At 46.1% G+C, this 25,445-nt stretch overlaps 1 protein-coding gene across 7 annotated transcripts in view; it reads right to left on the reverse strand.

Annotated features, from left to right (window-relative positions):
• The window catches only part of LOC106568027 (homeobox protein cut-like 1), a 238,969-nt gene that overhangs the window by 19,542 nt on the left and 193,982 nt on the right, over window positions 1–25,445 (reverse strand). The window contains exons 14-21 of one of the 7 annotated variants that reach the window (XM_014138030.2): window positions 21,442–22,227; window positions 18,756–18,836; window positions 15,625–15,726; window positions 15,102–15,191; window positions 14,114–14,625; window positions 12,947–13,324; window positions 11,018–11,177; window positions 176–475 (exon numbers count right to left, since the gene is read on the reverse strand). In XM_014138030.2, the coding sequence (XP_013993505.2) occupies window positions 176–475; window positions 11,018–11,177; window positions 12,947–13,324; window positions 14,114–14,625; window positions 15,102–15,191; window positions 15,625–15,726; window positions 18,756–18,836; window positions 21,442–22,227 (2,409 nt within the window). Of the gene's footprint in view, window positions 1–175; window positions 476–11,017; window positions 11,178–12,946; window positions 13,325–14,113; window positions 14,629–15,101; window positions 15,192–15,624; window positions 15,727–18,755; window positions 18,837–21,441; window positions 22,228–25,445 lie in introns of all 7 variants that reach the window. The other 6 variants (XM_014138029.2, XM_014138028.2, XM_014138031.2 and 3 more) reach the window with 6 other exon arrangements.

Below are 25,445 nucleotides of genomic sequence, written 5' to 3' on the forward strand. Positions count from 1 at the left end.
AGGTGGGCGCTAGACACATTAGTAGCAGACGAGGTGAATAAGGCGAGTTGCACAGCTCGGGGGAGAAGGGGGGAACTGAATGCTTTGTTGTGCTGATCAATTGGAAAAGAAGACTTGAAGGAGTGACTGTTGAAAGACAAGACCAGAGTGGTATGATAACGCCACTCCAACTCACCGAGGTTGTTGTCGGTCAGCACCTCCTTGACCTTCTTGGTGATGACATAGGTGTCCAGCTCCGGGGACATGGCCACCATCTCCTGGATGCTGAGACCTGAGTGGCCGGGGACGGGCAGTGGCGTGCCGGGCTGGGACTCAGAGGGCTCGCTGGGCTCCCTGGGGGGGACCTGGGATGATCCTCCTCCACATCCCCCTCCTCCTCCCCCCTGCTCCCCAAGGCTCTTCACGGACTCCTCGGCTGAGCTGAGGGGGGACTCCGGGGCCGGGCTGCAGCTGGCTGAGGTCTTTGGGGTGTTTTCTGTGGAGACATGAGAGAAAGAACCAAGGGTCAGAGAGAGACAGGCAGTTAAAAACAGACAACTTAATTTTTGGGGGGACACTCAAAATTTGCACATTTAAACCCTTAGGAGGGGGGACTCTCAATCTGCAATTGATTGAATTGGGACCCAAGTTATTCTCTAATCACAAGCAACTCAGTATGATGAGGTTTTTACTGTATTTCCTACAACATTACTACTCATTCTGTCTATCAGCTAGTCTCTAGCTAACTCTATGGGCTACATGTACTCTGCTCCAATGCTCCGTCAAACAAGCAGTCATTCCAGCATGCACACAGACAGAATGATTGGCGCTAACTTGTCGCTGTGATTCTGTCATCTCTACCAGCTCCCCCTCCCACTCCCCCCCCTCTACCCAATGGCTGTGTGATGGCCCATTGCACGGACAATCAACTCTCCCCATGAGACAGCAGTCTGTCAGATATGAACAGAGAGGGGGGGAGAGAGAGAGAGAGAGAGGAGGGAGAGAGAGGAGGGAGCGAGAACGTGGAGCAGTTGAGTAGAAAATCACCGCATGTGCAATTTTCTTCCTCTGCGCCGCCTCAGTAGGAAAAGTGCACGTTGAGTTGCATCGACGGGAAAGCGCCCGTCAGTAGATCAGATACGTGTGTACGTGTTGGCTGTATGCGTTCTGAGTGAGATTTATGATTCTGTTCAAGCAGCGTGCTTTACAGTAAATCAACTTGAACACAAAACATCTGACGTGAATTAAAATGGACTTGTCTGTCACATTTCAGAGCTGATGATGTGAGCATGTCCAACACGCTCGTCTTGGCACTCCTAGGCCCGTGACTACAAAAAGGAAAGAAGTTGTGTACCCTGACGTGTGTGTAGCTACAGTTGAAGTCAGAAGTTTACATACACCTTAGCCAAACACATTTCAACTCAGTTTTTCCCAATTCCTGACATTTAATCCTAGTAAAAACTCCCTGTTTTAGGTCAATTAGGATCAACACTTTATTTTAAGAATGTGAAATGTCAGAATAATAGTAGAGAGAATGATTTATTTAATATTTTATTTCTTTCATCACATTCCCAGTGGGTCAGACGTTTACATACACTCAATTAGTATTTGGTAGCATTGCCTTTAAATTGTTTAACTTGGGTCAAACTTTTCAGGTAGCCTCCCACAAGCTTCCCACAATAAGTTGGGTGAATTTTGGCCCATTCCTCCTGACAGAGCTGGTGTAACTGAGTCAGGTTTGCAAGCCTCCTTGCTCACACACGCTTTTTCAGTTCTGCCCACAAATTTTCTATAGGATTGAGGTCAGGGCTTTGTGATGGCCACTCCAATACCTTGACTTTGTTGTCCTTAAGCCATTTTGCCACAACGTTGGAAGTATGCTTGGGGTCATTGTCCATTTGGAAGACTCATTTGCGACCAAGCTTTAACTTTCTGACTTGATGTCTTGAGATGTTGCTTCAATATATCCACATCATTTTCCTTCCTCATAATGCCATCTATTTTGTGAAGTGCACCAGTCCCTCCTGCAACAAAGCACCCATACAACATGATGCTGCCACCCCCATGCTTCACGGTTGGAATGGTGTTCCTTGGCTTGCAAGCCTCCGCCTTTTTCCTCCAAACATAACGATGGTCATTATGGCCAAACAGTTCTATTTTTCTTTCATCAGACCAGAGGACATTTATCCAAAAAGTACAATCTTTGTCCCCATGTGCAGTTGCAAACTGTAGTCTGACTTTTTTTATGGCGGTTGTGGAGCAGTGGCTTCTTCCTTGCTGAACGGCCTTTCAGGTTGTGTCGATATAGGACTCGTTTTACTGTGCATAAGATACTTTTGTACCTGTTTCCTCCAGCATCTTCACAAGGTCCTTTGCTGTTGTTCTGGGATTGATTTGCACTTTTCGCACCAAACTATGTTCATCTCTAGGAGACAGAACACGTCTCCTTCCTGAGCTGTATGACGGCTGCGTGGTCCCATGGTGTTTATACTTGCATACGACTGTTTGTACAGATTAACGTGGTACCTTCAGGCATTTGGAAATTGCTCCCAAGGATGAACCAGACTTGTGGAGGTCTGCAATTTTTTCTGAGGTCTTGGCTGATTTCTTTTGATTTTCCCATGATGTCAAGCAAAGAGGCACTGAGTTTGAAGGTAGGCCTTGAAATGCATCCACAGGCACACCTCCAATTGACTCAAAGGATGTCAATTAGCCTTTCAGAAGCTTCTAAAGCCATGACATCATTTTCGGGAATTTTCTAAGCTGTTTAAAGGCACAGTCAACTTAGTGTATGTAAACTTCTGACCCACTGGAATTGTGATAGAGTGAATTATAAGTGAAATAATCTGTCTGTCAACAATTGTTGGAAAAATTAAGTAGATGTCCCAATCAACTTGCAAAAACTATAGTTTGTTAACAAGAAATTTGTGGAGTGGTTGAAAAACGAGTTTTAATGACTCCAACCTAAGTGTATGTAAACTTCCGACCTAAACTGTGTGTGTGTGTGTGTGTGTGTGTGTGTGTGTGTGTGCGTGATACTAGGACTTTGTCCTGTCCTGCTCTGTGGAGAGGGATAGCGGATAGAGCAGACAGACATCGTCCTACAGTGAGAGGGGTATCCTACACTACATTGTGCCTGGCTGCCAGCACAGCACAGGAGGGACAACTCATCAGTTATCCCCAGCCGAGGCCAGGAGGGAGGCTTCAGTTGTTTGCTAAAATGATTTCTGAAGTCTGGAAAAACAGTGACTTATTTTGATGAGTCAGAGGTTCCAAATGAAGCTCCCGCTCTCTCTTCCTCCATTCTCCCTCCTTCCCTCTCTCTGCCCACCCTGTGTGGCAGGGTGTATGTGTGCGTGTGTGGGGTATGTGTATGCTGTGTTTGTGTGGTGAGCACGCGTATGTGCGGGGTGAGTGTGAGGGTGCGTGTGCATGTTATGCGTATTTATGTGAGGGTATGTGCATGAGCTGTGTGTCTCTGTGTGTGCGCGGCTGGCTGCGGCCCTAAAGTGAGCAGCCGAGGGGAGCCGTCACTAGTGATTACCTCCCTGCCGTGCTGGGGGAAACAGCTGAGGGGGGAGTATGTGGGTGTGTGTCTGGGTGTGTGGAGGAGGGAAGCAGTCAGCTCGCATCTCCCGCCCGGCTTGCTAAGCCTACTGGTGACATTTTATCTGGCAGCGTGGCGCGAGGGGGACGAGAGGGGGACAGGGGAGGGAGGACTAGGGATGGGTGGGGTTCTCCACATGACAGGTTGTCCTGTGACATGGTGCCAGTGACCCACAGCCCAGCCATGTCACTACCCCAGTGGCCCCCAGGGGGACATTGCAATGGGGGAGGGAGGGAGGGAGGGAGGGAGGGAGGGAGGGAGGGAGGGAGGGAGGGAAGAGGGGGCAATGTTTTCTGCTTTCCCTCACAGGGCACTCTGTTTTGTCTTCACGCCAGAAGATGGATTGATAGTACAGCGGATGAGGGAGAGAGAGAAAGAGAGAGATAGCTGCATCTGGATGTACAGCTGCTTGCTGCTTTTAACTCTGACACTGGTGACACTAAAAATACCTAAAACGGCTTTCGCTGGCTTTTAGATAAACACATTGTTCCATGACTGGCCCTGTTCAACTGCAACCAAAGGCTTTTAGTTCCAAAGATACTGTACCGTGGCACCAATTTAAATACCAATGTATGCCTACACTAGATATATATAAACATTTGCATATGCAAATGCAGCACTACATTTCGCCCCAAACTACATTTTTAGATCAAATATCTGTATGAGGTAACACTCAACTCCGATATACGGACAAAGCGTTTGGAAATAACGTTGAACATGCAACACGGTAGTCATATGACCCTTGGTTGGTGTCCGGGATAAAGCTGGCACCGGTATAAACAGTGTGTCTTCATGTTTCCCTTCCCAGTGAATCTATCTGTGTTCCTGACAGAGTGAGGGCATGTTAGCACTGAGGGGAAAGGATGAGCAGAGACAGATGAGGGGGAAGGGAACACTTCACCTAACACACACACACACACACACACACACACACACACACACACACACACACACACACACACACACACACACACACACACACACACACACACACACACACACACACACACACACACACACACACACACACACACACCTGGAGGGTGTGTACTCTGTATGTAGCTTCCACACACACCCCTGGGGAGGGCTACTTATAGCTGGGCAAACTGTGCTGTGTTCTAATGAGGGGCAGTGAGGACGTTATATGTGCTTGGTGAAGAGCATACACTGACACACAATAACATACTCCTACACAATGAGGTATAAACTAACACAATATGGCCTTGTGGTAGTTTTAAAAGCTTTTGATCACTTTTCACAGCTTTTAGAGGGTACTTTTACAGTGCTCCCACAGTGATTTTACAGTCCATTCCATATGCGTTCCTGAGAATACATTTGGATGAAGTAAATAAACAATGGAGCTGTCTCTCCCTCTTTCTGTTCTTTCTCTCCCTCCATCTCTTTCTCTTCCATCCATCTGGGCTGTCCTATTTAACAGGGCTGTGTGGCCTCCCCTCTGCCAGAGCTCAGAGACACAGATTGGGACAATGTCCTGTGAGAGATGCATTATGGGCTTCTAAAGCCTGGCCCATTACACCGGCTAGTCACATATTCCACCAAATGGGACTTTTTTTTTAACACACTTTGGGCCCCACTGCCATGATTGCCTGAGAGTGTGTGTGTTTGTGTGTGAGAATGTGTGTGCGATTAAGTGTTTTGATTGTGTTTGTCTGTGGGTGTATCTATTGGGGAGAGTGTGTGTGTGACAGAATATATGGGATTCTCCTCTTATTCCAGGAAATGCCTTCCCCTCCCCTGCCCTGTCTGCTTGCCCTGCTCCATATCTAACAAGTGTCCCATTAAACCCCATCCCAAGAACATCATGTACTTTGACATTTTCTGGCCAGCCCTGGATTAAGCAGACAGTCAAGCTGACATTTACATTTCTATCTAATCTACGGGCCCATTTTAAAAGCCATTAATTTCTGATCTTCTCTCCCTTCCTCTCTCTCTCTCTCTCTCTCTCTCTCTCTCTCTCTCTCTCTCTCTCTGTCTTTCCCTTTCTCCCTCCCTGCGTTCCCGATCTCCCTCTTCGGATCTAAAGTCTCTTTAATCTATATATTGTCGTGGCTAATTTGTGGTGAAAATGATGGAGAAAGGGTACTTAATGTAGGACAGCCAGTAAATGTAATTCATCATGCCTCTGCCCCGGTGCCGACAGAGAGGGGTGTGTGTGTATATATGTAAGAGGTGGGGGGTGATGTAGCCCTGCACAGCAGAGAGGCTGTGTGTGTGTGTGTTTATAAGTCGGTGTGTGTGCGTGCGTATGAATGTGTGTGTGTGCTCGTCTGCGAGGGGGAGGGGGTCTGTCTGGGAGTAGAGAGCGTGGGGGGGGGGGCTCATAGTAATTATCATACATCAGTGTTCTGATGCTGTAATTGATTACAACAGCTGCGGGAGGCCCTCGGGAGAGAGAGCGCCAACCCCCCACAATGCCCTCCCTCCTCATCCTGATCCCCCTTTGCCTCCCCCTCATCCCTGGCCTGTGTGTGTTTGTCATCGAGCCGCTTCCCCTCCTCTCATCTAGAAGGTGTGACAGCTCTAGAAACAGGGCATGGTGCTCCCTCACATTAGATGCTCATTAAGAGGCGTGGCTGACTATCCTCTGGTGCCACTTCATCACCACAAATGAGCTGGCGTCAGCTTAGCTAGCGCTGGCACGCTATAAAAAGATCAACCTTTACCAGATTCGGAGTGTATGAAGTGCGTACATGCTGGTGGTGCATATGTGGATGGAAATATTTATCCATGTTGTGTGTCTATAGATGTATTAGTGTGAGGTATGGTTCTACAGATACTGTGGATTGGGGGTGCAGTGTATGGTCTTTTTCTAAGATTGGGTAAATTAAGTCAGGTTTAGTCAAAGTCCAAAAACCACTCACTGTCAGTCTTTATCGCGGCTATGATATGTGTTTACACAGGACGAGTCCAGACACACACACACACCACAAACACCAGGCTGGCTAAGCTCATGTCGCGTCCGTTCGCCGTCATGTGGAGTGGGTCGCTGTGTGTTGCTCAGCAGAGAGCTGCCATGACGACTCCAGATCTACCCTGACACACTGGGCACTTCAGCATTCTGGGATAGTAATCTCACTGTCTTTCTGGAAGACTCCCCGAGGTGACCGGCCCGACAAAACAGCAACGGTCGAGAAAAGAGCTCGCAAGTTCAAAAGAGGCTTGGATTTTGAACAGAAAGAGTTCTCTTTCTTATCTTTACCAACACTTAAAACACTTTCTTCATCGCCTCTTAACCTAGTTTGAAAAGCCACAAAGACTTTGCATAAAGAAAAGCTCATAATCTTCGTTAAAAACACCAGTGCCATTTTAACTGATCTACCAAGGGTCAGCGATGCAAAAGAGGCCCCAAATTTGATTAGCCAGTAGCTTTATTCGCATCAACCTGGGGACAATAACAACACCAACACGGTGGCTGGCAACAACAATGTCCTTGGGTCTTCCTGGCTGTCTTTTAGCAGTCATCACTTCCCTAGCGCCCGCTCTTTAATTAGCTAGTCATAATTAGAATCCCTGTGGTAGCTAGCTCCAGCTTCGACCAGTCGGGACTCACTAGCTCAGACGGGATGGCGGCGTTACCCATAAACCCCCTCACCCTAGCACATACGTTATCACTCTTTGGCTAATGAGAAATTAGTGGAGGCCACAGGCCTTTGATTTCAATGGTGTTGCTAAGTCTTGCACTAGTCCTTTTAATGTTGTATCGAAATGAGACGGTTTATTGAATCTAGCTGAAATTATTTATTGCGTTTGATAAAGATGTATTTTAGGCTAGTTTTAAAGAGTCTGGGTAAGAGGCATCGGTTTCTTTCAGTTCTGAAAGCAGACTTGGATCAGCTCTTCGTGACCCATTCCAAACCTTAACCAATCAGATAACGGCTCCTGGGACCGTTTTTTGCAACGAAATTGAGACTGGGAACAAGGAGAGTTTGAGAGTGAGTTAGAAAGGCAACAGAGAGAGCGTACTGTATGTGGTGTGTGTGCGTTTACAGTATGTATGAGAGTAGGTATGTGTGTGTGACGGTGGTGTCAGGAGGTGGACACAGACAGATGACTGTGGGGAGGCCTGACGGACAAGTTCACACACACCCCTGGCTGATGGATGAGTCCCTCTCTGTGCTTAAGCCCAATGCTCCAGACAGGGAATAAAAGCTAGAAAAGATTTTCATTTCAATACAAGGACAGCAGCCGGGGAGAATTTAATCGGTGGGCAAGGACAGAGGCTCTCCCTGCTCTCAGTGGCCATCAATCAGATCACACACTGGGACACACACACAGGCTACGAAACGACTGTGAGTGAAGAGTAAAATAATCCTAACATTTCCACAGCCTAATTGTAGCCTAACCAATATCCTAACGGAGATTCAACGAAAAGAAAAATCTGACATTGACATCAAGGGTGGATGGCATCTATTGTATTGAAATTTATTGGAAAGGCTGCTAAACTATTTCCACCTGGCCAACAGCGTTGTGGCGTACTTACAGTACGATGCCCTTTCACTCCATGCTCTACCAGACGCTTCTTTCTATTGTTGTTATCTGTTCAGTAACATTCCACAAGTAAATGTAATAACTAAAACAAATCAATTAAATAGATTAGTTCATGAAAATATGTGAAACCTTTTTTTGAGTTGTATTTTATCTGTGCCTAGTAGCCGAGGCTATATGACTGCGGCATCAACTTGTTTATTTAGCAGACATCACTGGCTGCCTATATTCAGTCAACACATATATTTTAAGAATATCGTGGAATATAAATTAACATTTTAATTTCACTTAGAATAAAAACCTTAGTGTAACAGTTTTAGTAAGTAATATGCTACAGTCTAGTTACAGCTTCTTCTGACCAAGTAGAAACAAAACAATATGTGTATTTTTTTGGGTGTGTGTGCGGGACAGAGGAATAGCAATTCTTACACTATTGTTCTAAATTGAATCACCCTCTTCCTCTTCAGCCTCATCATTCAGTTAATTCAAATTCAATTGTGAAGTCGTGGACAATTATACGTTTCTATTTGGTTTATATCGCCCATTCATTCGGGGAGAGACACCTTAGCGCCTTGAGACCAACCCTTTACACTGTACCCAAAAGCATAATAGCACTCTAACTCCCTCTTGAGGTGGTCTGGAGCAATGAAGCAGTGACGCAGGGTAACGTACTAAACCACAAATTACCTTTAAGTCCCGCGGCATCATCTCAAAACGTTTAATTGAGGAACCACTGTTCATTCAGGAACCACTGTAGGTGGATGTATGCACACACACGGGCATGAACGCAGATACACACATATGAAAGTATTCATACCCCTTGACTTTTTAGTTGTGTTACAGCCTGATTTCAAAATGTATTCAATTATTTTTTTCCCCTCAACCATCTACACACAATATCCCATAATGACGACTTTAATTTTTTTTATTTTTAAGTTTGCAAATGTATTGAAAATTAAATACAGAAATATTTAATTTACATAAGTATTCACACACCTGAGTCAATACTTTGTAGAAGCATCTTTGGTAGCGATTACAGTTGTGAGACTTTCTGTGTAAGTCTCTAAGAGTTTTTCACATCTGGATTGTGCAACATTTGTGCAAAAAATCTTAAATCTCTGTCAAATTGCTAGACAACCATCTTCAGGTCTTGCCGTAGATTTTCAAGTAGATTTAAGTCAAAACTGTAACTCGGCCAATCAGGAACATTCACTGTCTTCTTGGTAAGCAACTCCGGTGTAGATTTGGCCTTGTGTTTTAGGTTATTGTCCGACTGAAAGGTGAATTAACCTCCCAGTGTCTGGTGGTAAGCAGACTGAAGCAAGTTTTCCTCAAGGATTTTGCCTGTGCTTTAGCTCCATATCGTTTCTTTTATATCCGGAAAAACTTCCCAGTCTTTAACGATTACAAGCATACCCATAAAATGAAGCAGCCACCACTATGCTTGAAAATATGGAGAGTTGTACTCAGTAATGTGTTGTGTTGGATTTGCCCCAAACATAACTTGTATTCAGAACAAAAAGCTAACTGCTTTGTCACATTGTTCACAGCATTACACTGAACAATATTAACCCAACATGCAACAATTTCAAAGATATTACTGAGTTGCAGTTCATATAAGGAAATCAGTCGATTTAAATAAATTCATTAGGCCCTTATCTATGGATTTCAAATGACTGGGAATACAGATATGCATCTGTTGGTCACAGATACAGTGCATTCGGAAAGTATTCAGACCCCTTCAATTTTTCCACATTTTGTTACGTTACAGCCTTATTCTAAAATTGATTAAATTCATTGTTTCCGTCATCAATCTACACACAATACCCCATAATGACAAAATGAAAACAGGTTTTTAGAAATATGTGCAAATGTTCTGCAAACCTTATTAACATAGGTATTCAGACCTTTTGCGATGAGACTCAAAATTGAGCTCAGGTGCTTCCTGTTTCCATTGATCATCCTTGAGATGTTTCTACAACTTGATTGGAGTCCACCTGTGGTAAATTAAATTGATTGGACATGATTTGGAAAGGCACACCTGTCTATATAAGGTCCTACAGTTGACAGTGTATGTCAGAGCAAAAACCAAGTCATGAGGTTGAAGGAATTGTCCGTAGAGCTTCGAGACAGGATTGTGTCTCGTCACGGTATCTCTGTGCATTCAAATTGCCATCAAAAAAATGCAGCTGTGTTTGTTGTCCGTAGCTTATGCCTGCCCCATACCATAAACCCACCATGGAGCACTCTGTTCACAACGTTGACATCAGCAAACTGCTCGCCCACATGAAGCCGTACCCGTGGTCTGCGGTTGTGAGGCCGGATGGACATACTGCCAAATTCTCTGTGAGAATGACGTTGGAGGCGGCTTATGGTAGAGAAATTAACATTCAATTCTCTGCCAACTGCTCTGGTGGACATTCCTATAGTCAGCATGCCAATTGCACGCTCCCTCAAAACTTGATACATCTGTGGCATTGTGTTGTGTGTCCTTTCATTGACCCCAGCACAAGGTGCACCTGTGTAATGATCACGCTGTTTAATCAGCTTCTTGATGTGGCACACCTATCAGGTGGATGGATTATCTTGGCAAAGGACAAAATGCTCACTAACAGGAATGTAAACAAATGTGTGCACAATATTTTTGAGAAATAAGCTTTTTGTGCCGATGGAACATTTCTGGGATCTTTTATTTCAGCTCATGAAACATGGGACCAACACTTTACATGTTGTGTTAATATTTTTGTTCTGTATACTTTATGTATACTTCTTGTTGCAACGCATGATTTGGATTTTTTAAATTCTGTACAGGCTTCCTTCTTCTGTTTACACATGTACCTTGTGGTCGGCCCTGTAGGTGCAGTACATTCTAGCAGTGTGTGTGTATGCCTGGTGTGCATGTCCAGTGTGTGTGTGTGTGTTTACCTTGTGGCTGGCCCTGTAAAGGCAGGACATTCTGGCCCAGCTCTCCGTTGAGCCAGAGCTGCATGCGGATGAAGGGCTCCCGGCCCTTCTGGGTCAGCTTGCTCCAGGGCTTGGGCCTGGACAGCATGTCGCTCACACTGCCCTGAGACAGGCCCAGCACCTGTAACATGCACGCACGCACACACACAGACAGACACACAAACACGTCAGTCAATAAATATTTTAATATACCTGAGCACACCATCACAGTAAAACAACACTAATGTGTAACTATACCGCTCAGAACACATGCCAGAATAAAGCATAATATTAGCTACAGTAATCAAACAAAAGGATAGAGTTAAAAAGAAAGCTGAAACAATTGTCCTTACTGCACATTACATATCGACAATTGGTCGATTCCATGCCAGCATGGCCCAAAAATATATTCGTTCTGGAAATTGTCACATAGAAACTTTACTGGGATGAAGGACGTTTTTATACGCTTTTTATATTTGTAACAGAATTCTTGAGAAAATCATGATGAAAGTGGTAAGACCCAATGATCCGTGAACCGTACATGACATAGACAACCCCTTGGTGTCAACATTCTCATAATAGTGAGCGCTAAATTATGGAATATTGCTACATTCTGAAATACAAAGTTACTCATGAATTTATCCAACATTAAAACTATAAATATCTCAAAAGCACCCTTTTTTGACTTTCTTCATTTTTATACATATTGTTTTAAACAATATAATCTACAAGTACATCACATTTCCAGAGTGGGCTTTCTGCTACTATTAAAGTTATGATACATTTTATCACCACCACCAACACAGTGAATGGGAAAATGGGTTCAAAGCCAACTCCCTCTGCTGGTGATTTGCTGAATGTGCAATCCTACAGGATGGCTATGATTGGTTAATGACCTATAATGTCATTTCGATGTATAAAATGGGTCATATCATTAACAGTAGCAGAGAGTCATTCTGGAAATGTGATGTGTTTGAAGAGTGTATTGTTACAAACAATACGTCTAAAAATAAGATAAATCAAATAATTTAGTTTTGAGATATGAATATTCTTAATGTTGAATAAATTCATGTGATACATTTTATTTCATATATAGACATACTCCATATTTGAGAGCACGCTACATGGAGTATAATGACACCAAGATGTTGTCTGTATCATGTACTGTTCACAGATCATAGGGTCTTACAGGAGGCATGTATAGGTATAAAAAGGTCCTAGAATAGCCTCTTGACTTTCGTCATGATTTCCCCCACAAAAATGGTGATACAAATGTAAAACACATGTTAAACACACCCATAAAAATAAATGTTTTATCTGAGAATTGCCAGAACAATCTGTGATACCAAAAATATTTTCGGGACATGCTGGCATGTAATCACCCAATTACAAAACACACATGCATTGAGATCATGCACTTATTCCTTCAAACCACTGAGATCTGTACTGTACACCCTGACACCATCTGTACCAACAGGGTGTATAAAGGAGTTTTTGTTGGTGGAATCCTGGTTGGCAGCCCAACACTATTAACTAGCTGACTGCTGAGAGAGACACAGGCTTGGATGTGTTTTAAATGGATGTGACAACTGAAGCTTAGAGAATCACATATGTTTTATGTCAAAGGTGACGGTTTCCTGTTTACACACAAATCTATTTACACACGTATGAATGGATTCATTAAGCAAACACACTATAACAGAGAGCTGAGCTAGCATAGTACACCCAGTTTTGAAATGTGCTGACTGAGGGTGGAAGGCAGCTGGGCGGAAATGACAGGAAGGGAGAGAGGGAAGGGGAGCAGTATTACAGGGGGGGATGTGAGTTGACACTATACTGGCGCAGGATGGGTATATTAGGCAGTATAAGGACACAGGTATGGGGCGGTAGGGCGGTCTGTGTCTTGCACACCTTCTCTCCAAAGATGCGCTGGCAGATGCCGTTCTTGGCCAGCTTGTCTTTGACCTGCTGCGTGAGCTCGGCCGTGTCCACCTCTTGGTACATGTAGAACTCGTACTGCTCAGGAGTGAGCGGCACCACCACAGGCTTGGCTTGTTTGGCTGCGGGGGTCAACAGGGACCCCAGAGGCCCCAAGCTTAGGGGAGAGAGACTGCTCTGGGGTGTGTCGGCACGGCTGGGCCCCTGGGTTTTGGTGCCCCCGCCAGGCTCAGAGCTGGCCTGGGAGTACGGGGACTCGGCCCGGGGCCAGTCCTTCCAGTAGTCCAAGGAGGAGATGGAGACGGAGGACGGTGCCAGCACCGAGGATGAGCCGGCCAGCCGGGGAGGCTTCTGGCGGAGACACAGAGAGGCACAGTCAGTGGGGAAGTGGGGATGGGGCTGGCCACTAAAGGCTAACAGCTAATTGCTAACGGCACAGTCACTGTGGAGGGAGGGCGCCACCCTCTAACGCCAGCGTCAGGCTGTCGCCGGCTATGAATAGGCATGAGTGGAAGGTAGGTGGCTTCTCTTCCCCCTATAAAGGAGTAGGACACAGCCACTGTCATTGAATGGATCCAGGGAGGGTATGTGGAGCAGAAGATAGGGGGGAGAGAATATGGCGATGATTTCAATGTTGTGAAGAAACGTAGCTCCCATGAGTTGCTGGGTTATGCCATGTTCTGCCTCTGAGAGCTGCGAGCCTAATATCCGGTTTGTGGTGTTGACATGGACCTCACACACACACATACGCACTACGAGCACCTCGTCCTGTCGGAGAAGCTGCACGCTACAGATGAACATAGACAATGGCCTTCTGTTTGTCTTCTAATACGACTTTCATGATACATTTCAGTTGCACAAGGGCTGTGTACACAGAAGCTGATTTGAGTGATGGCAACCAACAAAAACGACAGTAGTGCATAACAAATCTCAGCAGTTTAAGGAGAAGTAGCTAACAACTTACACAAACAGCATGTATATGTTCCATCAGAGGGAATGAGCCTTGAGTGTAGAACAGTGATGAGTTCTAATGATATGACACATTCTCAAAACATTTTGAACATTGTGGGGGACACCATGGTTCAGAGGTGAGAGAGAGGTCATGAAGGCAGAGAGTGTGTGGTATTAATGTTACTGTACCTCCTTACTGTCCTCCTGACTACGCGCATCGTCATTCAGGCTAGCTGTGGCTCCCTGCCCCCCGGGGTGCATACTGCTCCACCATTGATCCCTCCAGGAGCCTCGCCCCTGCTTGGTCCCACCATCCATTAGCAACCCTCCTCCCCCCCCGCCTTCTCCCACCACCTCTCCTGCCTCCTTCTTCACCATGGCAGAGTGGAAATCCAGGAGGGAGGAGGGCGAGGGAGAGGAGGTTGGGGGGATGGAGGGCTTCTTGAGGGAGAGGGCCAGGGGCGAGTAGGAGGCCGGGAGGATAGGCGCGCCCAGGAGTTTGGGGGAGAGCAGGGCCAGGTCGGAGGGGCCCATGGAGGATGCCTTGAGGATGGGCTCCAGGGCGGCCTGCTGGGCCTCCATCTCTCTCCTGGCCTGCTCTAGGATGGAGCGGATGGTCTCGTCTGAACTGGAGGATCCGCCTGAGCCGATACCACCTCCACCACCACCAATGCTGGACGAGGGAGGGGGCTGGGACGAGTCTACTGCAGGCAGAGACAGAGAGGATAGACAGACGTCATCAGACAAGGCTATGAACGCCATCTGCACTCAACCTCAGATGACGCTCCATGGCCACACTATTTGAAGTAGAGAAGAATTCTGTGAGGTTTTGGATTTTCTGTTTGATGTCTGAAGTTCAAAACAAAAGGAAAACGTAATATTTGAAAAGAAGGGATTTCTTACGAAGTCTTATAAACATATTCTAAGTGCTTGATAATTTATACAATAACAGTCCATCACTTAAGAATTTCAATACAGCCACATTCGTCTTTCTAATGTGTTTGAGGCGAAAATAACTGCTCCCTAGTAGAATCATATCCCTTAGATTTAAGACATGGATGGTCAGGGAAATGTTTTCTCCCTCCCTGACAGAAAAAGGTGGTCTTGCAGTCTGTATTTGGTTTGTATATTCCCGGTGTGGGGCCACACAGTGTGTAAGGTTAAATCCATTCCTCACCGAGTCTGAGACTTTGTGCATATTTTGCAAAATAGTTGCCCATGCCTCGGGGGTAACCTGTCTGTCGTCGCTGTCTGTCCTCCACACCATCTGTAGTGGGTGGCACGGCGTCAAGAGGGGGTTAGCACGAGGGACATCTCTAAGACATTCTAAAGGCAGTGTATGGGGCACTCACTAGCACTGTTTGGCATTAGCAATTTAGGAATAATTGTATGACCAATAAGATACAAAATGGGGAAAGCTTGAGTCAACCACATCACATCCTACTGTATGTTCATCCACTTTACGGGCTGTATGAGGTCAAAACACTGGGAAGGAAACTCTTTATACTGCAAATACCCACCATCCCTATCATTTCTGTACAAGGGTCATGCAGTGTGGTATGAGGGTTGGGGGTCAGACAAGAAGCATCAGACAACTATACAGCAGGGTTGAAGTTGGGTTGAGGTCAATTATTTTTGCTCTATCAATAACCAGCCCCTGCTGTAGAGTAGTGTCTGTCAGAGAGAGAGCAGCCACTCACCAGCCTTCTGAACCTGCAGCTCTCTCTTGGCCTGTTCCAGGATGGACTTGATGGCCTCATCTGAGCCACTCTCCGAGGTGCGGATCCGCGTGGTGATGTTACCTAGGGAAGGGCAAAAAAGGTCAGGGGTCAATGGACTGTACCGAAGGGAGGGATGGCAGGAGGCAACGGGGGTGATAAAACCTTTGGGTAATTAATATACAGTACCTTCGGAAGGTATTCAGACCCCTTGACTTTTTCCACATTTTGTTACATTGCATCCTTACTCTAAAATTGATTTAAAAAAATTTAAATCCTCAGCAATCTACACACAATACCCCATAACGACAAAGCGAAAACAGGCTTTTAGACATTTTTGCAAATGTATTAAAAATAAAAAACAGAAATACATTATTTACATAAGTATTCAGACCCTTTGCTATGAGACTAGACATTGAGCTCAGATGTATCCTGTTTCCATTGATCATCCTTGAGAGGTTTCTACAACTTGATTGGAGTTGACCTGTTGTAAATGTAATTGATTGGACATGATTCAGAAAGGCACACACCTGTCTATAAAAAGTCCCACAGTTGACAGTGCATGTCAGAGAAAAAAACCAAGCCATAAGTTCGAAGGAATTGTCCGTAGAGCTCCAAGACAGGATTGTGTCGAAACAGATCTGGGGAAGGGTACCAAAACATTTCTGCAGCATTGAAGGTCCCCAAGAACACAGTGGCCTCCATCATTCTTAAATGGAAGAAGTTTGGAACCACTAAGACTCTTCCTAGAGCTGGCCACTCGGCCAAACTGAGCAATCAAGGGAGAAGGGTCTTGGTCAGGAAGGTGACCAAGAACCCGATGGTCACTCTGACAGAGCTCCAGAGTTCCTCTGTGGAGATGGGAGAACATTCCAGAAGGACAACCATCTCTGCAGCACTCCACCAATCAGGCCTTTATGGTAAAGGGGCCAGACAGAAGCCACTCCTCAGTAAAGGTACATGACAGCCCGCTTGGAGTTTTGCCAAAAGGCACCTAAAGGACTCTCAGACCATGAGAAACAAGATTCTCTGGTCTGATGAAACCAAGATTGAACTATTTGCCTGAATTCCAAGCATCACGTCTGGAGGAAACCTGGCACCATCCCTATGGTGAAGCATGGTGGTGGCAGCATCATGCTGTGGGGATGTTTTTAAGCAGCAGGGACTGGGGGACTAGTCGGGATCGAGGCAGAGAGATCCTTGATGAAAACCTACTACAGAGCGCTCACTTTCCAACAGGACAATGACCCTAAGCACACAGCCAAGACAACGCAGGAGTGGCTTCGAGAAAAGTCTCTGAATGTCCTTGAGTGGCCCAGCCAGAGCCCGATCGAACATCTCTGGAGAGACCTGAAAATAGCAACCTGACAGAGCTTGAGAGGATCTTCAGAGAAGAATGTGAGAAACTCCCCAAATACAGGTGTGCCAAGCTTGTAGCGTCATACCCAAGAAGACTAGATGCTGTAATTGCTGCCAAAGATGCTTCAACAAAGTACTTCTGTAAATGTGATATTTCAGTTTTTATTTTGTATAAATTAGCAGAAATGTCTTGTTTGCTTTGTCATTACGGGGTATTGTGTGTAGAGTGATGAGGGAAAAAAATATTTAAGACATTTTAGAATAAGGCTGTAACGTAACAAAATGTGGAAAAAGTCAAGGGGTCTGAATACCTTTCGAAGGCCCTATGTTGCTAGTATTTTACTTTTTTGAGTCTGACTACAGTATGTCACAGGTTCACAGTCATAACATAGCCAGTGAAATATAAAGCTGAATGTTCGAGTTAGAGAAAAGTGCTCCTTTTCCAATAAATATCCAGTAAAAAAGTCTGAAGTTTGAGTCTACTGACTGTCTCCTGTCTAAAAGGAACCCAAGGTGATGTTGAACCTTCTCCTTCAGTGAGTTCTGACATCAAACCGCCATGGCTCACCCTGGCAACAGCACCAGTGTGTGTGTGTGTCTGCTGGCAATACTCCCCTGGGGGCTCCCTTTACAACACAGCTCAATCCTGTTAACACAAGAGGCCACGGCTACACATGTTCCTCATGAGCGCTGAACAGAACACTTCCAGCAGCCAGCCAGCCAGCTACCCTACGCAACAATGGAAAACAGACTTTGGACAGACTCCATAAGAAACACAAGACCTGGTGTTTTGGATGGGCTTCAGAAGTGAGGGCTAATTGCTGTTTGGAGTTAAACATGGAGGGGCCTGACAAACGTGGCTCCCGAGCTTCCCAGCTTCCTCGCTCTCATTTGTCCTGAGTGAGTGGTCAGAGTAATTGGGCAAGGTCGCGCTCGCTCATGTGTGTGAGTGAGGGGGGGAGCAGCTGGGTACAGGGGGTGAACTGGAAGTAAATCATGACAAAAAAGGGGTCAGACAGGGCAAGGATGGGGGACTCCGTAAGCCCCTCCCAGCACGTTCTAACTCACACACATACACAGTGATACACACACGCACAACCATGGTGGTGTACAGGCACAGCTGCCGGGTCATGGGGAGAGGATGTTATTATGTTTTTCTAAGGACCTCTGTTTTTAAAGTTTTACAGTTTTGTCAAGGCCACCACCGCCTGTGAAGAAAAAGGGGTTGAAAATGATTGTGTATGCGGCCTTCCGAAGTGCCAAACTGCATGTAAGCACCACACCCTTGGCCATTTTCATAAGGCATGGGTTTGGGGAAAGTACATAGCAAAGCATATAAAGGAGCTTTTTAAAGCCTAAATTATACAAATGAGGTTTCGCCCTGATGTCAGACAGGGAGAGTTTGCGTGGGCTGGTTTGGACTGAACGTTTTAAGACGCACCCTATGCGTCAAAAGGGTGCCTTTATAACCCCCTTCACGTTTGCCTAATCCCGTGTTTCTGCCTGAGGTAGAATGTGTCCTTAACCACAGATCTAGGATCAGATAAACCAACCCCTTAATGGGGAAGAAAAAATATCTGACCCTGTATCAGTGGTTAGGGTAAACATCAACCTCCTCCCTCTATTTTCAACCAGACTCCAGGCCAGAAGTGGTAGAGTGACTTTGACAATGGCTAACTGACACAACAAATTGTACAACATAAAAGCCGACCAAAACACTAAACCAACCACGATAGGGAAGGCAAAGAACAGACCTGGCCTCGAGGAGCCTTCGGAGCCGGTTCTTCGCTTCGGAACCTCCTGAAACACTCTGTTCAGGTTCTGGCCTGGGTTCTCTGTTGGAAAACAAGTGGCGACAGATAAGATAAGTGTCAGAACCCTGAACTGCCACATGGAGGTGGATATAACCCCTAGGCACAGATCTAAGATCAGCTTACTCTCCCCAAATCCGAACCGTTAACCATTAGAGTGAAAACGCAAAATTGACAATTGATCAGTGTCTAGGAGCAGCTTCATTCTACTCAAATTGAGACAGGATATGGTGGTGGTAGTCAGGGCCTTAGCTATATAGAGCTATAGATCTACAGTTACTAGACCAACTCCTCAACATCTAGTCATCTGAGCAAAAACCCTAACATTTGGGCAAAACCAATTCAACAAGGACAAAACCTTTAAGTGACTTACTTAAGAACGCAAATATAGCTAGAAGCCATATGGTTCAGTATGTCAGAATAAAATGCCTGGAAACGCACACATGCTCTTTGTTAACACTTCGGCCAAAGTAATACACACAGTAGTAGGCAACAGTATCTTATTGTCAAACAGCCAGAAACAAAAGTGGATTGAAGACCACTCTACACAGTCTTAAACTGCCTTCTGAGAACCCTTGAGTCAACCCACATGTTCTACCATTGAAACCCACATGTCAAACTCTCCACATATTCGAGAACAGACATTGATGGGGATTTGGACTCACTGGACCGTGAGTTGTGGGTTCAGTTATTGAGAACATAAATGATTGAAACGGAACAGAACTACTAGCTACAGCGCATAAGAACCACATTACATTTCTCCCCAGCATGATTCTATTAAACTTCTGTTAGACTTCTCCCCTGGGCCGACAGGTTTGGTGCTTGCTGCCAGACCAACTCCTTGAAGCCCGTCCAAACAAGTACAATAGACAAGAGTGCAGAGCAACAGTGTGCACATTCATCTATACTCACTACTCTGCTTAACACAGAGGGGAACAAATTTCACCCGAGCGCAAACTTTCACATCACCCCTGCCCTGACTGCCAAGTGGGCCTGTGCTGTTTAACGCAGAGAGTCTTGACTGCGGTCGTGTTTCCTAATACCCCTTCTGTTTCGCATCGCTCTCGTCCAGGGCTGCTGACGGCAGCAGCTCTCATCTTGCCTTGTGACGCTACTGACTGAGCACCAAGCTCCAAATGTATCAGTTCCTCACCCAGAGACAGAAAGAGAGGGAGAGCAGAGAAACAGACACAGCCAGAGGGATGGATACAAAGAGATCGAGAGATTTACAGGGGGGGGGGCAGAAGGAAAAAGAGAGAGCAAAGAGGAGAAATATGGAGTCATTTAATAGGACCCCAATGTACAGGTTTGCGTTTTGTAATCTGTCTCAAATTTGACGTAATTGCTTGTGAAAGTGTCCGCATTATGAGCAGTTTGGGGTGAAGAATGAGGGCTTTGCAGCAGGGGGGGTGCAGCTACAGTCTGAGTCGCCATGTGTACTGTCACTACTGTGGGGCATGCTTTTTTCAAAGACTTAAAGCACTATCCTCAGAACATTCTGTTCTGCATGACTGGCACAAACACACAGTACACACAAACACACTACACACCCCTCTGCACCACTGCCTGTCCAGACATGCATGTTATTGACTGCTGTTTGAGCCTATTCAGACAGATCTTTCTCTGCAATCTGACGGGATCAGCTTGCCTCCCACTCACTGACTCAACAGTACAGGCTGCATTCCCAAGCAGCAAGCGGCAATGTGCCATTTAAGACGGTAACAAAATCAATAGCAAAAAGCAGTGGGCCGACAGCGCTAAGTGATGGAACCCTGAGTGGCGCGTGCGACGATGACATCTTGATAGACTAGCTTGTAAATGCTCCCTCCCTCTACTGGGTTTGATTCCTGGGACGGTTGCTATGACGACAGGCGAAAGACGATAACAACGGAAAGGAAACATGTCTGCGAGGTTAATCTGGGCATTTTAGCAGGCTGGCGACAGGAGCGATAAAGATCGCTGTCCATTCATCAAGGGCCCGGGCTATGGCCACACTGCTGAAGTGTGTGGGGGGGGACGTCTAAAGGTCTGTTAAAGAGACAGCGCTACCACCAGTGACCAAAAATGCCCCCGTTTGTGAGGTCAAAGGTTTAAGGTTAGGGTCGTGCACTAACTGAGGATCACATTGAACGGGGACGTTCTGAATGTTGTATTTTGCTAATCTGAATAGCATCAGTGTGTCTGACAACATTCAATGTACCATTTAGCACCAATTTTCCCATTGAGTACATATATTTCTGGGATAGCACAGCATGACCATACTGAAGCTACTGTAACACAGAAACAGAACACCTGCCTGAACCTGGGGCCGTTCTACTAGCCTCGCAAGCCGCTTAATCTCTCGAGTTTACATGAATGGAATCAGTGGTAATCAGTCTGGTAATTACGAGGTTACCGTTCTATACTCATCAGAAATATCTCACCTAGGAATTGGAACTTGATGTATGATGCAAAGCACCTGGAGGCAGAGACATCACTAATATGTGTGTATATGTGATGTGCTCAGCTATGTGTGTGTGTGTGTGTGTGTGTGTGTGTGTGTGTGTGTGTGTGTGTGTGTGTGTGTGTGTGTGTGGAGCAGTTGATGTGTGCTGTGTGAAGTGTGTGTATACATTTCCGTCAGTCTCACCTCTCTGCCTCCCCTGGATGCTGCGCAGTGCCAGAATGTTCTGCTCGTCGGACAGGAACTGCCTCATCTTGTGGAAGGGCTCCTTGCCCCGGATGGTCAGCTTGTTCCAGGGCTTGGGCCTGGCCAGTATCTCACTGACCGAGCCCTGGGACAACCCCAGCACGTAGTGGCCAAAGATCCTCTGCCCGATGTTGTGCTTGATCAGCTGCTCCTTGACCTGACGCGCTATCTCAGACGTGTCCATGTCTTCACCTTCTGAGACGCTCCCCGCCCCTTCTGACTGGCTGGGCGAGGGGGCTAGGCCGTTGACATCCGGGCTGCCCGCTGACGGGTGCTGGGATTGCGACTGCAAAGACTGATGGGGTGGTAGGGGGCTGGCTGAAAGGGAATTATGGGTGGGGTAGTTGGAAGGGGAGAAGAGCAGGGCCTGGCCGGAGGCGGACACTGAGTCCTGCAGGGCTTTGGAGTAAAAGGTCTGCATGAGCTGGCGCTGCAGCAGGGAGTTGAGCACCACCTTGCCCCCCAGGGGGAAAGCGGTGCCCGCCGACGCCAGAGAGGAGGGGCTGAAGAAGTCCTGCCCACCCAGCCCGCCACTCGTGGGCGAGAAGTGGTGTGTGCCATTGGCGGCAGTGACAGGGGTGGTGTCGGAGGAACCACCTGAGCCAGTGCGCAGTAGGAGCTGAGAGGAGGGAGGGGGAGGGGAGCCCTTCAAGTTGGTGCCCATGGGTGTGGTGCAAAGACGTTGTTGTCCCTCTGATGACTCTTTGACCTTTCGCTCTCTCAAACCTGTGTAACCAGACAAAACATGACACAGATCAATACATCATGTGGCGTCAACAAAGTCCAAAATAAAAAACTAAATATCTAGACTGGGGGGTGCAGTGTACTCCAGTGGAGTAGCATAACATTAGAGTGGAGAGGCACTGATGGAGTGTGTGTATTTGCCAGTCGGGCTTCTGGCTGTGGAAAGGGACACTGAGCAGTAGTGAAGGGAAGCATCTGGCAGGCATGTCCCAGGATATGGACACAGGCAAAGGTGCCTAGCTTACCTGCTGTGTGGTGTATGCCCTGCCTACCCTCCTTTAACCTGCCCCTGCATCTCACCATCTCCAGGCCACCACTCACTAAAGGTAGAGTTGGGATTCGCATATTTCATGTTGGGTTAACATCAGTGGTGTGTGTGCCTGTGGTGTGTTCATCAGAGTGTGGGGACAGTAGCAAAACTTACTATACAGCAATGATAAACAATGGCTGCCAAGCAATAATTGCTCTTTACGTACTTTTCCTTGTGCGCTTTGATGAATGTCAGGTATAGCCATAGGCCCAACACCATTGCAAAAGAGACCATGATCATCAGGCACATAACATTTAGTTATTCTCATGAAACTGATAACATTTTACAATCATTAACATGAATTAATCCAAAATCACATTGGGAAGTAACCAAGTAAGATGCTGGTCCGACCTGTAGCCAAACAGCACCTTTGGTTTCACAGACATGATCTGGTAGGACAACGAGAGATCCCATTAGGAATACAAATGAAATGCTTCATTTTCGAGGGCGGGGGAGGGAGGAGAGCCGAAGCCAATTGGGATGACATTTCCAGAGCGACCGAGTGGTAAAGGGCACATTGGTAGGAGAGACTAACGGGGCTTCATTAGCATACTGGATCACTTTGTCTCCACCAGCGTCTGACCTCCAGTGGCCCCCTTCTCCTCGCCCAGGGTGGGCTGCACTGTGCCCCTCCACTCCCCCACCCCCCGACACGCAACTGCAATCTGTGTTGTCACAGATGCACTACCCAAACAGCCCTGGGAAGCAAGCAAACTGACCTTAACCCGTAAAGATGAGATGTAGCCTCCAAACACAAGCAGGGGTCGGTACCTGTTTGTCTAGTTAGAGACCCCTAGCCTGTGGTGTGGTTAGAGACCCCTAGCCTGTGGTGTGGTTAGAGACCCCTAGCCTGTGGTGTGGTTAGAGACCCCTAGCCTGTGGTGTGGTTAGAGACCCCTAGCCTGTGGTGTGGTTAGAGACCCCTAGCCTGTGGTGTGGTTAGGTCATTTTTTGGAGAGGTCAAATCTTGGAGTTTAGGGTAAAATAAACTAAGGAGAGATTTTAAAAGAGAATACTGAGGTAAATTAGAACAGAAAGCTAAAGCTCTCCAAAGTGGAAGACACTTACTTTTTTTCAACTGAAAAAAGGCAAACTGATCACCAGCTGGTGTAAAACTAGTACCAAAAGGTTGGTATTGTACACCAAGGACCTACAAGTCCCCAATCTTTTCATCCCCAGAGTCTAAGCAGTTGGGTAGCAGATGTAAAGTCAAGGCGTTTAGAGAAATGGAGATAACAAGGAACTTCAGAAAGTGATCCTGTTGAAATGTATCACAGAAAATGTTACAGTTTCTCTCAAATCCCCATGTTTAAAGGGCTGATTCTCTGAATGAGATAAATCGAGAAGCCAGACAAGACGAGTACCGCGCTGAGGAAGCAGCAGCACTTCAATCTTAATGGTGTGAGCAGACTGTCTGCATCGAACCCTTCAATTCAAATCTATTATACATTAACAGGCCAGACAGATATTTGTTTTCTTTGTATCAAATGTGGGAGTGTGCCAATGGAAACAGTTGACACATTCTTTAGAAGTGTGTCTCTATACTTGTAGAAAAGAAAAAGCTCCAAGAGAGATAACTGTCTTTCCTTTGAGTCTAACAGTCTCTTCTTTTGCTGGCAGAGATAGCTGGCACTGCTTCCTGTTTGACTACTGGACTTCCTGTCTATAACCCCTCTAGGCAACTGACAGAGTAAAGAAACAAAAGGACTGTGTGTCCTTTTAAGTTTGAAGCACCCTGGCACACACACAGAGGCACAGGCCCATGAAGGCTAAGATGTACCTTTTCTCCCCATTACAGTCTGGTCTGAGGTAAATTCAGCTCAGACAATGTGTACACTATCAAAAAGCGCTTTGTGACAGATATCCTTCAGTCTCAGGATTGTAGACAAGGAGACTTAACAGATGAAAAAAGCCATTAAGTTTGTGAGTTTATTAGTGTACGTCTATGGGTCTGTGTAAGGCCACTGAATATGGGGTATGCGGTTCAAAGAGCTGGCATGTCGTGACAAGAGAGGACGATAAGGGATCATAGATCAAAGGTGGAATACTAGGGCTCTGTGTATCACTGAATTAGGCTCAATGAGTTCAACAAAACACCAGCCATCTCTTTGTAAACAACTCTATCAGTGCTTAAGGGCCTGTTCTGTTCCAGCCTGTGAATAAGACCTTGGCAGAGGGCAGGTCACACCAGGAATTGACTTCGTGGTTGTGTCTACATGTATATCACAAAAAAATGTATCTGCTGATATGTGATCGGCTGTTCTGATACTGGTTAACCCTTTACACTTGTGGAAATTGGCCTATAGGGCTAATTTAAATGTTTTTTTTTTACAGAATAAATATGAAATGCATAACCCTGGTAGAAAGTGAAAAGGAACAATTTGGAGATCATGGGAAAATAATTAGAGTTCACCAGACAAGACTAAATCCAGACATTACACTGTTGATTTTATGCGCATTTTACATTTACTGTACTTTTGCGCCGCATTTGTTAATATCGAAATCTGAAAATACTCTGGATACATTCAGTAACATCTGGGGTAGGTGCAACATAAGTAAGACCCAAAAAGACAAAGGGAACTGGTGTCAATGCACTTTGATGACTCAAAGAAGAGTCTTCATCTATAAGGTGTATTATTTAGCTCTCCTAGCTGTGCCGTTGAGGGTATCTAGAGCAACCTGGCATCCCCGCCATCACACAATTACTGTTGTTGCTGACGGCCTCCTGGGAAGGCCCACCCTCTTGGTAGCCAGGCCCAGCCAATCAGAATTCGTTTTTCTCCACAAAATACTACTCAATTTCATCAGCTTTCCAGGTGATGAAGAAGCCAGATGTGGAGGTCCTGGGCTGGCATGGTTACATGTGGTCTGCGGTGGTGAGGCCGGTTGG

This window comes from Salmo salar, chromosome ssa13, assembly GCF_905237065.1.
Source record: "Salmo salar chromosome ssa13, Ssal_v3.1, whole genome shotgun sequence".
NCBI classification, from domain to species: domain Eukaryota; kingdom Metazoa; phylum Chordata; class Actinopteri; order Salmoniformes; family Salmonidae; genus Salmo; species Salmo salar.